The sequence below is a fragment of the Haematobia irritans genome, chromosome 3, assembly GCF_050003625.1.
Source record: "Haematobia irritans isolate KBUSLIRL chromosome 3, ASM5000362v1, whole genome shotgun sequence".
NCBI lineage: Eukaryota > Metazoa > Arthropoda > Insecta > Diptera > Muscidae > Haematobia > Haematobia irritans.
In genome coordinates, this window is record NC_134399.1 from 18,392,792 (window position 1) to 18,411,242 (window position 18,451).

General features: G+C 31.8%; 1 protein-coding gene across 2 annotated transcripts in view; it reads left to right on the forward strand.

Annotated features, from left to right (window-relative positions):
- zld (zinc finger protein zelda) overlaps positions 1-17,788 on the forward strand; it is a 33,924-nt gene extending 16,136 nt beyond the window's left edge. Inside the window, exons 1-2 of one of the 2 annotated variants that reach the window (XM_075299809.1) lie at positions 6,415-6,919; positions 11,613-17,788. In XM_075299809.1, the coding sequence (XP_075155924.1) occupies positions 12,042-16,973 (4,932 nt within the window). In that variant the 5' untranslated portion in view covers positions 6,415-6,919; positions 11,613-12,041 and the 3' untranslated portion in view covers positions 16,974-17,788. Of the gene's footprint in view, positions 1-6,414; positions 6,920-11,612 lie in introns of those variants that run through there. The other variant, XM_075299808.1, reaches the window with a different exon arrangement.
- The last annotated feature ends 663 nt before the right edge of the window (positions 17,789-18,451 follow it).

Consider the following 18,451-nt stretch of genomic DNA (forward strand, 5'->3'; position numbering starts at 1 on the left):
TTGTCAAAATTTTATTTCTATATAGAATGTTGTCAAACTTTTATTTTTATAGAAAATTTTGTCAATTTTTATTTTCTATAATTTTTTCAATTTTTTTACCAAAACATGAAAAATTCTACCAATCTACCAAACAGTAAAAAATCGACCATGTTTGGTGGCAACAGTGGTTATTACTGTTGCTGGACCAGGTAGAAAGATGGTTAGAATGATGCCTATGACTATCCCATTGCTTTGCATGTAATCCTTCGCATACGAAAAGGTGTTTTGTTATGTCCGTCCTTTGGTCTTTTTTTTTTTGATCATCCAGGATCATTTGTTGCTTTGCAACAATAATGTTTTCCCAGTTTAAAGACTTAATTGATTTTTAATTGCCACAGTCATAAACTTATTCACTGATCCTCCACTTGCGTAGGTATATGGACCACATGCATCACTCATATTATAAAGTAAATTGTTTTCCTTTTGTTGAAGTGGGAGTGTTGTCACACTCTAGAAAACCAGAGAAAAATACCAAAAAAACTTTTCAATAGAATTTTATTTCTTCTTGAATATATATATTTTTTGAATATTTCATTTTTCAAGTATGTGTATTACTTGACCCCAGAGAAGAAAAAGGGATAATAAGTTCCTCACACTTTCATTTTATTTTTCATAGATTATGTCTCTAGTAGATGTCCCTTTTGTGAAGTGTTAACGGAAGTGTATGTAATTTATAGGGAATTATACGGTGATATACAGTGATCCCATATAGTTAAAAATTTTTATGACATTTTCATTTGTGTCATTCATGAAGTGGAAATTATCCCAGGATGTAGGGAAGTGATATACAAATTGTTGTTTACAGGTTGTTGAACTATCCAGCAAACAAATTTAGAAGTTCTTTCTACATCCATAGATTTTGACCCTCCCTTAAGGGTTTTAGTATCGGATACGAGTCAAAGATGCTGTTTTCTTAAAATAAAGACATTTTTTAGCGTGCTACCTAACTTCAAATTAAGGCTGCATTAAGTTAAAAATTAGGATACAGATCTTATTTATCGATTTTGTCTTCTCTTTTTGCGACAATTTACAAAATATTAAGAACAATTTTTTTTATTATATAATGTAATTTTAATTAAAATAAAGTTAATAATCTTTGCTTCAAAAACATTTTTTTATTAAATGTAGGAAACAAAATTTGAAAATTTGCGTCCCTTCGTTAAACTCGTATGTCTGTGATATTAAAGATTACACAACAATTTATAAAATATTAAGAACAAATTTCCTTAAAATAAAATTAATTAAAAATAAAATTAATAATATTAGCTTCAAAAACATTTTTTTTATGAAATGTAGGAAACAAATTTTAAAAATTTGCGTCTTTCCGTTAAAGGCGTATGTCTTTGAACTACGGCAAATTATCCTTAAATTAATTGAAATATTGAATCTTTACATTTAAGATAAAAACGCTTAAAATATAGGCTAAGACCTATTTTGTGGGTTAATCTTAGGTAAATTTTTTTTTAATTAAGAAAATATTTTTTACATTGAAGTATTCGTAATTTTTAGTTTTAAACTGGCATTTGTTTGTACGTGAATAGCTTTATTAACCCTAGGATAGACTACTTGGTCTGGCCAGACCAAATTTGGCTTTGAGCGCTTAGTGATCGAAAGCTTATCGCCCATCCTAGGGTTAATATACCGCGAAAAGAAAATGTCCCTAACAAAATTTCTTTATTTTAATCTTTGGCTCGGAATCAATACCAAAATCCTTAAGGGAAGGTAAAAATCTTTGGATCATTGGAAACATTTTTTTTACGAAAATTCAATAAGGGAAAGAAGCGGTGCAACCACCAAGGCAACATAGTTTTTCCGCACACGAAATCGCCCTTAGATTTTGAAATTGACATTTTAGTGTGAATATCTTTGCCAATGCAACAAAGTAAAGCGCTATAATTTTCTCATGATTTTTTTATATTTTTATTCCAAAGGAAGAAATGTCGGAAATACCATTAAACTTTTGAATCAGGTCAGATTTGTTCGGTCTGAGGTATTTTGACTCATTCCTTTTCAATAATCGACACTTTGATTTTTTTTTGTCAACCTTACTCTCCAAAATGTTCCAGGTGCAAAAGGCCAAGGGATTGAAGAACCCAGCAAAAAAGCATCGCCAAAAAAGTAAAGTCATAGGACGGAAGTTCTCCATTTCAACAGCCGTTGCACTGAATTTGCATCACTTTTTTAGGTGTGATCCGAATTCAATGTTTTGGATGTAAACTAAAAAAAATTTGTGGTATTTGGTTAAATAAATAATTTTTATAATTTTTTAAAATTTTTAATGGATTCTAACGCTTATCTAAAACGTTTGACATCAAATATTTCCAAAAATGCACAATTTTTTTAGATTGGATTTAGCATTTTTTTCTACAAAATTTTAATAATTTGTACCATTTTATGAATTCTTAAACTGTTTTTAACCAATTTGAAATAAAAAAAGTTAAAATTACCCATTAAGAATATGAAAAAAGCATGTCATAAAAAATTGATTGAAAATAACTTCCTGCGTAGTTAAAATAAAGAACATCATTGGGAGTACAGCTTCTGGAAGTGCTTTTAAATTTGTGCCTTTGGAAGAACTTCCAAATTTTTTTGCTGGGTAGTGCAACCACCAAGGCAACATAGTTTTTCCGCAAACGAAATCGCCTTAGATTTTGAAACTGACATTTTAGTGTGAATATCTTTGCCAATGCAACAAAGTAAAGCACTATAATTTTCTCATGATTTTTTTTATATTTTTATTCCAAAGGAAGAAATGTCGGAAATACCATCAAAATGTATAATTAGTTCAGATTTGTTCGGTCTGAGGTATTGTGACTCATTTCTTTTCAATAATCGACACTTTGATATATATATATTTTTTGTCAACCTTACTCTCCAAAATGTTCCAGGTTCAAAAGTCCAACGGATTGAAAAAGTAAATCGAGGATCATCCTTTTTAAGCCATTTTATGTTAACGTGACCTCAGTGCGATGGAGTCCTGTTGGAATATCCATGGTCTGTGACCAAAATGTTTGTCTGCCAAGGGCTTCAATTATGTCTTTCGGACATTTCTCCGATAATATTCGGCTTGTATTTGACCCAGGGTTTATAAAGTTGATACTTTTGTCCTTTTTTGATACATTTCGACTGCCAAAAGCACCGTGGCACGACCGCGAGTCATTTGGTACTTTTTCATAACAATTTTCCTACATATATAGAGTTATTCTGCCCTAAATGTGAACGTTTCTCAGACATAATATCAACTCTAAAAATTATAAATAGCGGACATTGAAGAAATAAACATATTCCAAAATGAGGATATTTTAGTTTTTATTACAGGATCTCAACATTTTTGAGAGGAATATTGTCAATGCCTATACACACATGGTGTCTTTAGCGGTTGCCACATTCTAAAAAAAAGGTAAATTTTTTACTGTTTTGTAGATTGGTAGAATTTTTGATTTTGGTAGAGGTAGTTCTTCATAAATTTTCTATTGAAATAAAATTTTGACAAAATTTTCTATAGAAATAAATTTTTGACAAAATATTCTATGGAAATAAAATGTTGACAAAATTTTCTATAGAAATAAAAATTTGTCAAAAAAATGTTATGCCTATACACACATGGTGGTAGCCACCGTGGTGCAATGGTTAGCATACCCGCCTTGCATACACGAGGTCGTGGGTTCGATTCCTGCTTCGATCGCACACCAACAAATTTTTTCAGCGGTGGATTATCCTACCTCAGTAATGGTGGTGACAATTCTGAGGGTTTCAAAGCTTCTCTAAGTGGTTTCACTGCAATGTGGAACGCCGTTCAGACTCGGCTATAAAAAGGAGGTCCCTTGTCATTGAGCTTAACATGGAATCGGGCAGCACTCAGTGATAAGAGAGAAGTTCACCACTGTGGTATCAAAATGGACTGAATAGTCTAAGTGAGCCTGATACATCGGGCTGCCACCTAACCTAACCTAACCTAACCTAACCTCCGTGGAGGCCGTGCCTTGAAATAAGGCAAAGAAAAGCATTTTTGATATATGTTAACGAATAAAAATTGATTATATAAACAGTTTAAGATGAGCAGCACATTTAGAAATTCTAAATAATTTGTACGATTTTAGTAATTCTTTTTTCCCACATTTTTAGTTCATTAAAGTATAAAAATACGATTTTAGTAATTTTTTTCCACATTTTTAGTTTATTAAAGTTAATGAAACTTTCTTATATTGGTGAAATTTTAACTAAAGGTGAGTATTAAGTTCGAGTTTAGCCGCCATTTTTTCACTATTACTTTTCTCTAATAATCCAATAAAAAGAATATAAACTTTGTGAAAAGTTACTTTGGGTTATTCCCCATCAATTTTTAATAAAATTTACATCAAATAGGTACAATTTTATACCGTTTTTATTGATTTAATTTCGGTTTTAGCGGCTAAACTCGAACTTAATACCCACCTTAAACCATAATAACTTTCATGTACTAAAATAGAGTTAAATTGGCTTTAATTTTCTGGAGGCTTTACTTTTTTAATTGTTGGAAAATAAAGTATTTTTCGCTAAGGTTTTAAAAAAGCTACCCTATGTCTGAACCTTTATTTGTTAAAAACAAAATTATATGCAATTCAACAAAAATTTCGTTAGAGTATATTTCATATCTTAAAAATATATTTTTTCTCGAATCACTATCAATAAAATTTGTAGTTTTTGTTCATTTACATATTTAGTATTTTTTGCAAAATTAATTTTTAATAAATTGAAGCGCAAAATTTGCAAAGATTTAATTAAGAGAACTGAAATCATAAGCAAACTACAAAGGCATAACAATAAAAACATTGTTCAATAGCCATACGCTCGAAAGTGTTTCTCACTCTCTCTCTCCCATCCTCTTGCCTCTCCTTCATCAGCCAGAGCTCAAATGATAATCAAAATTTGATTACATTCAAAATAACAACGATTGGACTAATTACTCTATGGGATGGTAGTGAAATAGAAGCAGGAGGAGGAGGAGGAGGAGCGGTGTAGTGCGGAATGATGAAGAACAAGAAAAAGTAGAAGACACTAAGAATATGTATAGCTATGTGCGCGCGTTACTAAATTTGAATTTTTTTTGGTAATGATTGGTGTTGTTGTAGTTTTTGTGTTTTTTTTTTCTTCTTATGTTATTGTTGTGTATTGTGTATGGTAAAACGAAACGGCAAAGTAAGACTTATAACAATGACGCCGCTGTTGCTGCTTAATGGATGTAGGGTATAGCTGCCGCCAGACAACGATAAAAAAAACCCCTGGTTTTTGCTAGTACACTTAAATATTGTGAAGAAGTAATTAAATACCATAGTAGAAGAGAAAGATTCTTTAAAATACCAATATAAATAAAAAGAAGTGAAAGAGGAAAATGTAAAAACAAAAAATATTTCGTATATCATACACATACACAGCAATACCGCATACTCTCTTAAATCATTAACACAAAAAAAATCAACATTTATTCAATTGACTAGCGAGCATCTTTCTCGTGATGATGATGATGATGTTGTTGTTTTTACTTTTTTTCTCTCTCTCTCTTCCAATTCTCCCTCGTTTTCACTTAGTTTGCTGATGTTCATTATTTTATTATTTATTGCATATTCTTTTATTACTTTATTCGTTATTTTGAGTGATATTCTAAATAATCTCTCGTTTCTCTCTTTTTTTTGGGCTATCTCTCATTAACTGAGAGAAAGAGTATTAGGCTTTAATTGCATGATGATGATTAAGATGAGTGTGTGAGTTAGAGTATCACTCACCATTCTGAATATGTATTTAAATGTTTGTGATATTTCCCTATGAATGTGTGTGTGTGTGTGTGCCCAGCTTGCCTTTAGATTTTTTGTTTACTTTTTCTTTGGTGGCATATGATTTTGTTGCTCTTCATTTATTTTTCATTTCGCCTGGTTACCATGTTTATTGGCGCGCATCTATTGTAACGTTTCGCACATTGCCCATCATCGTCACCATCTCTTTAGAAAACTCATCGGCTTTAGCCATGGCTTGGCCATCGTTGTAGTAGTCGTAGCATCGTATCGTATGAAGCGACGACGCCAACATTGTTCCTCGTATTTCTTTTCACTCTCTCTCACACACACACACATAGATTCTTGGGCATATGCATATTTTCAAGCAGCAACTGTGGCTAGCTCGCTACTCGTTGGTATTGCATGCATTTGATATTGTTGGTTATTTTGAGTTGTTTATATGAGATTTGCGTATATGAGTGTGTGTGTGCGAGTGCGAGTCCATGCTGCTGCCACTGCCGCTGTTGTTGTTTGTGGTATGGGTTTTTGCTTGTTTGATGTTTCTTTGTAATTTGGTTGGTTGGCCGGTCATTTGAACAGGACATACGATTTAGAATTAGACAGCGCGTGTTACAGAGCGGTTGGCATTTTGACGAAGCTTTAAGCGCCCACTTCTTTTTTACAACTTTTTTTAGTTTTTTCCTTTAAAAAACCAAAAACAAACTTTCGGCATAAAATTTTTGGCTACCACAATACAAAACCTAAAAGAAAAACTAAAAACAAACAAATATTTTGGACATTAAAAAACAAAATTATACATTTTTTCTTTTAATCACAAAAGACGGACAAAACATTTTTAAGTTGGATTTTTAGTTTGAAACGAAAAGCAAAAAAGAAATAAAATCTAAATAGTGCAAAAATCTCAAAATTCAAAATTCGTTATACTTTTAAGTTTCTTTCATTTATAAAAAAAAATATTTTGAGTTTGTAAATTTTTATTTTTAACAACAAAACAAAAAAGTAAATAAACCAAAAGCAAAAAAAAAACAAACGCGCGGATTTAAAAACGTTAACGTGTAAATAACAACAAAAAAACGGTTATGGATAATTAAAGAAAACAAACATAAATGGTAATTACTCAAAAAAATAACACAAATTTGTTGATGAATCCCCTCCCAGTAAAGCATACAAAAAAAAAGAAACAATAAAATTGTTGGCAAACAAAAAAGTTAAATAAAACAACAACAACAACAAAATGCCAGTGACAAATACACAACGATCAAATCTTTGAACGATCTCTTTTCAAAATTCTCAGAAAAAAGTGATCACTTAGCAAACACACAGCAAAAACCTCTACACACTACAACAAAAAAAAAGAGAGTACAAAGAACAAATAAAACGAAAATAAAATAAAATAAAACAACAGTTTATCTTACACTTAGCAACAATTTCCTGTGATCTTTTCAATATATTTATATTAAGAAAATCAAAAAAATTTAAAAAAAAAAATGACCAGTGAATTGCCTAAAAACAATATTAAAATTTATTTAAAATATTTAAACAAATAACCATAAATACAACAAGTGAACCTTTTCCATAAATAGAGTGATCTTCTCCCATAAATCCACCATTTCCCTTAAATGAAAGCTGTTTCTAAATATTGGTATTGGAAAAATATTTAATTAATGAGTTTTAGCAAAAACTAATAATTTTTTTTTTATTTTATTCAAATATTTTAATGATCTTTTTTATAAAAGTAAAAAAGAAAAACCTAATAAACAAATTTAATTAATAAATTTTATTTTATAAAAATTCAAAAAAAAATATTTTTATAAAAGTAACAAAACATTAAATATTTTTATTGAAAAACATATAATATTAAGACATTAACATATATTATAATATTAAAAAATAAAATAAAATACATTCTGATTTCGAAACCATTAAAAATTCTTTTCTAATATAATGCAAAAGAGTTATTATTAATCTTAGAAATATTAAATAAATACCTTTTTCATTAATTTTCTTTATTTTAATATATCTAATATTTCATAAAAATTAAAAAGATGTTTTTTTATTAAAACGAAAAGCATTTTGTTTTTTTTTTTAATGGAAAACATTTTTTTAAAGATGTTTTTTTATTAAAATGAAAAACATTTTTTTTTTAATTATAAATATTTTTATATAATTTTTATATAAATTGAAATATTTTTATTTCGAAAAAAATAAGAAGATCTTTAAAAAAATTAAAACAAATTTTGTTGTTAATAAAATAAATAATTGTTGTTGCAAAAAATAAAAATATATAATTAAAATAACTTTTCAGGAAATATACTTTGTTTTAAAAAAATTGAACTTTTTATTAAAATTAAGTTTTTTTGGAAATATAAATAAACTTAATATTTCTTGATGAAAATTTATTATTTTATATTTAAACTATTTCAAGTATTTTACAAAAAGTTTACAAAATTGTTTTATTAAAACTAAAAACCTTTTTTTTATTTATAAATCTTTTTAAACAAGGTTTAGAAACATCTGTTAAATATAAATATTTATATATAAAAGGAAATATGTTTTTTTTTATTAATTTACAAATTTATTTTATTATAAAACGAAATAGTTTTCTTATGAAAACGATTTTGTTATGCGGAACTTTTTTTAATTATTAAAACAAGTTTTAAAAACATCTATTTATTATAAATATTTAAATATAAAATTAAATTTTCTTATAAATTTACAAATCTATTTTTTATAAAATAGTTTTTGTTTTATAAAACCAATTGCGCTATTCTTTTTTTAATTACTAAAACAAGATTTAAACAATATAAATATTTATATTTAAAATGAAATATATTTTTTATAAAACAAAATACTTTTCTTTTTATAAATTTACGAATTTATTTTATTATAAAACGAAATAGTTTTCTTATAAAATCGATTTTTTATGCGGAACTTTTTTTAATTATTAAAACAAAATTTAAAAACGTCTATTATTATTAATTATAAATATTTAAATATAAAATTAAATTTTCTTATAAATTTACAAATCTATTTTTGATAAAATAGTTTTTTTATTTTAGTTTTTTTTTTATAAAACTAAAACAAGATTTAAACAATATTTTGACATTATAAATATTTATATTTAAAATGAAATATATATTTTTTTTTTATAAATTCAGAAATATATATTTTATAAAACAAATATATGTTTTATAAAAGTCTATTTATTATACAAAACTATCTATAAATTGAAAATATTTTGCAATAATTATAAAAATGAATTATATTTTTTATGAAAATTAAATTTTTATATCTTAAATATTTCTAATATTTCATAAAAGTAAAAAAATTACAATAAAATTAAAACAATGTTTTTAATTGTAAATACTTTTTTATAAAATTGCAAATATAAAAATATAAAATTAAAAATTGATAATATGTTGTAGTATTTATAAATGACAATTAAAAAATTAAAAAACCATAAATTTAAAAATAAAAAAATTTAAATTAAAAATAAAATTAAATAAATTAAAATTTAAAAATTAAAAAAACAATAAATTTAAAAATAAAAAAATTTAAATTAAAAATAAAATTAAATAAATTAAAATTTATTTTAAAAATAATAAAAAATTTTAGTATTAAAATTAAAAGTATGTGTTTATTTATAAATACTTTTATATAAAATTAACAAAAAAAAAACGTTTTTTAATAAGAAATACTTTAATATAAATTAAAATTAAAAATTTTTTATTAATCAACGTTTTATATAACAAAATAAATTTCTAATAAATTTGATATTGTTACACAAAACTCAAATTGTGCTTATAAAATATAAAATCAAAAATTGATAATTTGTTGTAATATTTATAAACAACAATTAAAAAACAATAAATTTAAAAATAAAAATAAATAAATTAAAAATAAAATTCAATAAATTAAAATTTATTTAAAAAAAATTAAAAAATGTTAGTATTAAAATTAAAACTATGTGTTTATTTATAAATACTTTGATATAAAATTAAAAAAAAATTAATAACAAATACTTTAAATTAAAATGTTTTTTTATTACTTATACTTTAATATAAATTTAAATATTTTTTTATTAAACAAGATATCACCTTTTTATAAAACAAAATAAATTTCTAATAAATTTGATTTTGTTACACAAAACTCAAATTGTCCTTATGAAAATTAAATATATTAATTATATTGAGTACATATTACAAAATTTATAAAAAAAATATTTACAAAAATTAAAACAAATATTGTTTTTATAAAAAAATATGTTTTAAAAATTAAATATGTAATTTTAAAAAAAGAACTATTAAATATTACTACTACATAAAACATAAAAAAACTATGTATTTAATTATAAATACTTTTATATAAAATAAAAAAAGCCTTTTTTTAATAACAAATACTTTAAATTAAATTTTTTTTATTAAACAAGATATCAATTTTTTATAAAACAAAATGAATTTCTAATAAATTTGATTTTGTTACACAAAACTCAAATTGTCCTTATGAAAATTAAATATATTAATTATATTGAGTTCATACATATTACAAATTAAAAAAATATTTACAAAAATAACAAATATTTTTTTTATAAAAAAATATGTTTTAAAAATTAAATATATAATTTTTATAAAAAAAAAACTATTGAATATTACTACTACTTAAAAACATAAAAATACTAAATCTTAATTACTAAAATTCATTTTAAAATGGTATTCATGCCAAAAATGCTCTTAGTATAGAATATAATAACAATTTAGTAATAACTAATTTGTATATAAAATAAAGAAAACCTTATAAATATTAATTTTTTCTATTTTATTTTTTAGTTTTTCAAAAATTTGAAAAAAAATTAAAAGTAATTTCAATGTTTAAGAATAAATAATTTGTTGTTGTTTTAAGATAATAAATTTTTATAAAAATTGCAATATTTTTCTATAACAAGTATTCTGCTATGAAATTAAATCTTATATAAAAGTAAAAGTAATTTCGATAATTAAGGATAAATAATTTGTGTTTTTTTTTTAGATAATAATTTTTTATAAAAACAAAATTAATATTTTTCTATAAAAGGTATTTTGCAATGAAATTAAAATTCTATAAAATTAAAATATTTCTTAAAAATAAATATTAATAGAAAAAATATTCCAAAATTTCCAAGCAAGAAACAGTATCATTTATTAAAAAAAACTAATGTTTTACTTTAATTTTTTTTATTAAAATTGAAAAAGTTTTTTTTTTATATTTTAATAAACAAAAAATATTTTGAAATCAAAAAAAAAAAAAAACATTACAGTGAAATTGTTGCTAAAAACTAGAGAAATTTTTTTAAATTTAAAAGACAATATTGGTGTATTCGCCAAACAAACTTTCTAATAATTTATGAAAACCAATATACAGTGACATTTGAAAAGTACACATATTAAAAATGTTTCCAAATTTATAAACAATCTTTTGGAACATTTATAAAAAAAGACCCAGAAATGTGTTAAAATGAATTTAAAAAAGAATTAAACTCAAAGACATTGTTACCTAAAATGAAATACATATAGTTTCTGTGTTCTAGTGTGTGTGTGTATGTGTGTATAGAAATTCGTGTCCTACAGAAAAGATCTCTTCTTTGTTGTCGTTATTTTGTTTGTGTTGTTTTTTGTATACCACAAAAATTCTAAAAACTTCAAACAACATCCTTATTGTGTGATTGTTCTTTCCTCCTTTAGAATACCCACAAAGCAAAAAAAAACAAAACGAAAAAAAAGATGGCCTCTAAAACCAGTTTTTCTTCTCCATTCTTCTCATATTTAGATACGACCGTAACAAAGATACAAAATCATCGCTAACTACCCTACAAACAAACTACCCACCAACGTAACGCTCATTCGCTCTCGATCTCGCTCGCTCGCTCGCTCTCTGAACACAACCAAACTACAATCTACACTCAAATATTTACACTCGCAAATATCGTCTCGTCTCATCTGTGAAAACCACCACGATTGTAATAGAAGCCGGTAAACCATTTGTTTACTCTCTTTACCTTGGTAGCTCGATCATTTGATCAGTAGCACTCAGCATTCGTAATCACATCGTTGTAGGCCGCAAACTTAGTGGATTTTATTGGGATTGCTTCGTTCTTCGCTCTCGCTGGAGAAAAAGATCATCACCATCATAGACGATTGAATGTGGCCATCTCAAGCATCTTAAACAAACAACAAACCATACCGAATGTAGCAATTTATGGCTACATTGGCAACAGAAATGCCGCCGTTACATACGGCGGAAGCCCTGGCCGGGGTGCAAACTCCGGCCAACGCATCGCAACCACCGCCTACGGCAGTGGCTAGCGTAGGCGTTGGTGGTACCACATCCAGTGCTGGCGGTGGCGGCGGCTTGGATTCCACCCAAAACTCTTCGGATCCTTCTGAGGTGGGTGGCAATGCAGGCTCACAAACCTCTTCGACGGCCAATAATAGCAATAATACCATATCGGCTGCAGCCGATTCAAGTGATAATCAACCATCGACTCCACAGCCAACGAGTCATCATAGTAATGGCTCGGTAAATGATATGCAACAACAGAATCACCATCAGCAACATCAATCCTCTTCCGCGGCAGCTTCGCATCATCCGTATGCCAATCATCATATGTATGCTTCACAGCAACAGCCCTCGACAACAACGGCCTCGTCTTCGGCCTCATCGTCGTCGCATATGCAACAAATGTATCCCCACAATATCTATGCTGCCTCCAATATGGATATGCAACAGCAACAACAGCCTCAAACTCCCACACAACATTCCGCCTATCCCTCCTATCTGAACTCCTACGAGCAATTCTATCAGCAACAACAACAGCAGCAGCAACAGCAACAACAGCATCCCTCTTCACAAAACTCTCAAATGGATTACATCAACTCCAATTCAAACTCCCAATCGAGTATGTATTCCTCGGGCAATGACTATCCCAAACATCAATCGGCGGGAGTACGTTATCATCCCTATTTGCATACGCCCACTTCGGGGCTACCCTCTTCGGCGGGTCAACAACAAAACTCCAATTCAAATAATGCGCTGGACGCCGCTAATTCACAATCAGCTCCGGTTGTCTCCTCGGCCAGCTCTAGTGTTATGAGTCCTCGAGTTGTCAGCTCCACAAGCCCTTCATCTTCCAGCAATCAAATGCAAATGAGTGGCAGTGCCAGTAGTATAGGCAGCATGAGCGCTGGCAATCCCAGTTCACCGGCCAGTGGTGGTGGTGCTCCGCAATGCAAAAAATGTGGTATTATGTGCACCAATGATTCGGAATTACAGGAACACATAGCCAATGTGCATGGAGCTTCGCCCTATGGCAGCAGTGGTTATGCCAGTTCGCCGTATATCAAAGAAGAATTGCAGCAACAACAAACGCCTCCCTCCCAACAGCAGCAGCAGTCAACGCAGCAAGCTAGTTCCGGTGGTAATCCGGGTGAGATTTTAGATTTGGATTCCCAGAAAATGTTATATCCTCCGGGAGGTCAAGGTCTCATGCCCGGCGGCATGATGCATCCCGCGGTTGGTGTTACCGATCCTTTGCAATCCATGCACAGCATGCAACAAAGAGCCGGTATGGCTTCATGGGACCAACAATCGAATGAAGGTCTACCACCTTATCTGCAACAGAATTCCAACGATGGCAAGAGTATGCCCAATCACTCACCGTACTATCCATCGCCCAAGGAGTCCCCATATCATGTTTCCAATAGTTCCAATGTTATCAAATCGGAATATCCTATGATAAAAAGTGAATATCCCGGCGGTGATACGCAACAGTATATGGGCGATAAGTCATTTGATCCTACCGCTCCGGGCCAGCAACAAATGATGCCGCCTGCTGTTTCCTCAAGTCCGGCCGAGTTTCCCTCGACCACAACAGGAGGACCGCAGGATACGAGCAATCCTCAACAGGGCAATCAACAGTTTCGTGGGGCCAATTTTGAGCCTCCCACATCGAGTTCGGCTCTGTCCACCAACTTGGGTACTAAGGCAGCCAATTGGAAATCGAATGAGGCTCGCCGCCCTAAAACCTACAATTGTACGGCCTGCAACAAGTGGTTCACAAGTTCGGGTCACTTGAAACGGCACTATAACACAACTTTACATAAAAATGCCGTAAAGTCGAGTGGTCAACCAGATCCCGCCACCCTACCCATCTCGGCCCACCATCATCCGTCTAGAGAGCCCACGGCTAAGGCCAGTAGACGAGGTGGTGCAGCAGCGGCAGCAGCTGCTGCTGCGGCGGCCGCTAATGCAGCGGCTTTGCAGCAACCTCCAAATCCAGTAATACCTCCTGAACCGCCGAATAGTCCGCATGATTATGGCGGGCCCCAGGCGGCAGCTGGGGGCTTGACGCCAATGTCCCACTATGCTGCCACACCCTCGCCCAACAGCATGTACCAACACCAGCAGCAACAGCAGCAATATCAACAGTACATGCCTCAAGTTCAATCAACGACAAACGCTTCACCACAGCATGCTTCCAACATGGCTGGAGCCCAGCAGCCCAGCACTCTACACGCACCACAAACCGTAATGAACGGTCACCCAAACGCGTTAGCAGGCCCCTCCGTCCCAATGACACAAACAATGCCAATGCCGTCCTCCCAAATGAGGGGCCTGCTGAACAACAACAACACCACAACAACAACAACGCTTATCATAAAGAACGAGCACATGGAGGCGGCAATGGAAGACCCGGATCAACAGGATCAGGGTCTGGACGAGGACGAGGAAACGGAGGAGGAGGAGCCGGCGGGAGTGCTTCACATGGACCCGCAGCAGCAGCCACCGCAGCATCGGCAGCTGCAGCACTTGCCGAAGGAGGAATATGTGAAGGAGGAATTGGAGCACAGCATGCACTCAGCAATGGAAGGGTCGGAGGAAGTGGAGGCGGCGCAGGACCAGGAAGCGCCGGCTCACAATGCGGTACTCCACCACATGCAATCACAGCATCAATTGCACTATCAGCTGGACCAGCAGCAGCAGGCGGACATGGAGCGTCTCTATCACAACACCACGCCCAGCAGCACTCACAGCAACATGCAAGTCCACTCGCCCCTTATTATCTCCCACCAGCAATACCGGGAGCAACTGGAGCTGGGGCAGCAAATGGCGGCGCAGGGCACCTATACCCTCACGCAAACCCCGCCGCCGCTGCAGCAGCAGCAGCTTCATCACAATATAATGGAACAACAGCCTTACATCAGCATGCCTTTGGCTATCAACACGCAGCAGCACAACAATATGCTGCAGCTGCAGCCGCAGCACATCACCACGGAGCAGCAGCAGCCGCAGCCGGATACTACCATCCCCACCAGTATGGCCAATATGCTGCCGCCCAACCACCTCATGCAGCCGCAGCAGCAGCCTACGGAGCTGCAGCCGCTAGCCAATACTCAGCTGCAGCAGCAGCAGCAGTTGGACACAATCAATACCAATACCCAGCACATGCTGCCGTCGCACATCACCACCAACAACATCACCAACATTCCATCGTACCACCAACTGCAACAGCCGGCCTCGGTACTGCAACAGCTGGACCCCACGCTGACCTATCCTCACACTATTATTGGTAATACCGCTGGCGGAAATGGTCAATTGTCTTCGATCAATACAATGGCAAATGCCGAAATACTCACATTGGATGCCTATGGCAATCTGGTTTCGACCACAGCCGCACATCAGCAGCTGATACAAACGGCCGACGGTCAATTGGTGCAATTAATACCAGCCAATAATGCATCCAATGGTGGTGCCACAACGCTCTATAGCCAATCAATGTATAATCCATATATTGCTCAACGTTCACCACAAGAGGGAGATTTGCCACCGATATCGCATCAATATCAAGAGCAGACAACCACCTTGACCGTGGTGTCACCCTCAATGTCATATTCGCCCGGCATAACCTCTTCATCCACCAACTCCAATTCAGTGGACCATAAACCCTACAAATACTCAATGACTGAGGACTATATCAATAACAACTTCAACAACAATTCGGAACATCAAGATGTGATAATACAACAAACCAGGCTGGAATCCGATGAAAGTCAGGACATTCAGCAGCAACAACAGCATACTGAGGAGGTCAAGCAGAGCCAGAAAAAGCCAGAAGTGACACCAGCAACAAAACGCAAACGCAATCCCAGCACCTCCAGCTCTGTGGGTGCCCCCCCGGTGACAATGCTGCCAAGTGGCCGCATCAAGTGTATACCTTGCGGCAAAGAGTTCACCAAGATCTGCTATTTGACGCAACACAACAAAAGTTTCCATTCCGGTGAGTATCCATTTCGATGTCAAAAATGCGGTAAACGCTATCAATCCGAAGATGTCTATATCACCCATTTGGGTAAACACAAAACCACTGACAAGGCCCACAAATGTGATATGTGCCCCAAGCAATTTCATCACAAGACCGATTTGCGGCGTCACATTGAGGCCATACATACGGGCAATAAACAACATTCCTGCGATATCTGTGAGAAGAGTTTCTGTCGCAAAGATCATTTGCGCAAACATCTCGAAACGCACAGTAGGCCGAGAGTGGCCACAAAAAAATCACGCACCAGCAGCTCGGCCAACAATGCAATGGCAAAAGCGAATCTTGCCGCCTCTAATCATAGCATAGCAATGGCTTTTGCCAAACTAGATAAAAAATCCAAAGATAATTCCATGTTAGGCACGGATGGTCTATCTCAAGCCTCTTGTTCACCAACACCACCACCACTATCGTCTGTAACAACTGTGCAATTCGCCGCCGGCAATGCTACATCGATGATGGGCCAAACAAATGCCGGCGGCGAAATTCAATCGAAACATTTGCTCGATATTAAATGTGATTCAAATTCAAATTCGCCCTCACCCGCATCGATGATGATGCATACGCAAATGGATGATGTTGCTGCCGACGATGATGATTTGCTGGACGAAGATGACTATGATCTTGATGAAGAAGAGTACATAAGCATTGATGCCTATGAGCAACAAACTCATCAGCGTCAGCAGCAGCAACAACAACAGGAGCGTCAACAAACTTTGCAACAACAGTTGATAGTGGATGGTAGACAATATGTTTTGAGCAAGGATCAACAATCGTATCAGATTGTAGAACAGGAAATTCCATTGTATTAACAGGTCTAAGGGTATTCAAATGAGTAAAGCAAGAGAGAAAGAGAAAGGATAGAGAAGTTTTTTGTTTTTTTCTATGGCTTGCAGAAATAGTTTTCGAGATAAATTTTCCCAAATTGTAAAATACTTGTAAAATTCACTCCAGTCGAAATTATTATCACCAGCAATTCGGCTAACGACAAACGCCTTAGATGAGTTTACGGCATCAAACTTATAGGGCGTTCACACGAAGCGTTTTTTTTTAGATTTGAAATATTTTCCTTTTATAAATTTATAAAAGGAAAATATTTCAAACTCCAAAATTAAGCCAGTGTGTAAGCCATTTTTTAAACTTTTTTTCCAACTCTAATTGAAACCATTTTGTTGTTAAACCAAAGAAATTTTATAAATTTCTAAAACCGAAATTTTCTATATGTAGTTTTTTTTTGCAAACTGAAGCTTAAAATTCTCAAGCTAGAATACCCATAAATAATTTTTCAAAAAATATAAGAAAAATTTCTCTGGTTCTACAATTATTCATAGCAACTTAAAACATTTGAAAAATATGTGAATTCAATATATATTCTTGATTTATTTGAAAACATGTTAAAATCATATATTTTTCAAATGTTTGTTAAATTAAAAAAATGCTAAGATTTGATTGGGGAAAAAATTGCAACAAATAATTCAACACTATGAAGTATTAAAAATTTTTTGGCGAAAACTAGGCCTTCATGATCTATCCATGAAAATTCTAACTTGTGAAAATTGTTTGAATTCCAATGTTTTCCATCCATTTAAAGAAAAAAGTAATTCAAACATGTGAAAAATATCTGAAATCAACTTGTATTTAAATAGTGGAAAATATTGATATTGAAAAAATTTTTCACAAGATTTTTTTTTAATTAAGAAATTATTGTTAATATAAAAATGAATTTATTGCATCTTTAAATGTATATTCTTCAAAAAAAATATACAAATCAAAACTAATTTAAATTCTAAAACCAAACTTAACTTTTCTATTTCAAATACAGCTACAGATTTTCAGACATTAAAAAGCATTCAAAATTCTATAGAAAAAAAAACTTTTATTAAAAACTTCAATAATATTTTTCATATTTAAAACTGCTTATTTGTATTATAAAATTTTGGACAAGTTTTTAATGTTTTTCCACTAAACTTTCATTAAAAGAAAACTTTAAAAAATCTATAAACAGTTTCATTAAAAATCTTGACAAAAATCCATAAAAAATTTCATATTTAAAACTGCTTAATTGTATTATATATTTCTGGACAAGTTTTAAATGTGAAAATTTTTATACGATATTTTTCAAGTTCTTCCAAAAACAACACAAATAAAACAACCAACTAATTGAACTTGGCCAACCATATTTCTTTTACAAATTGTATCAAATTTTCCAAAAAACCAAAAATAGGTTTGATTTCAATAAGAGAGCAAATATTTTTTCTAATAATTCTTAAGTGTTTGAATTTTTTGGGGA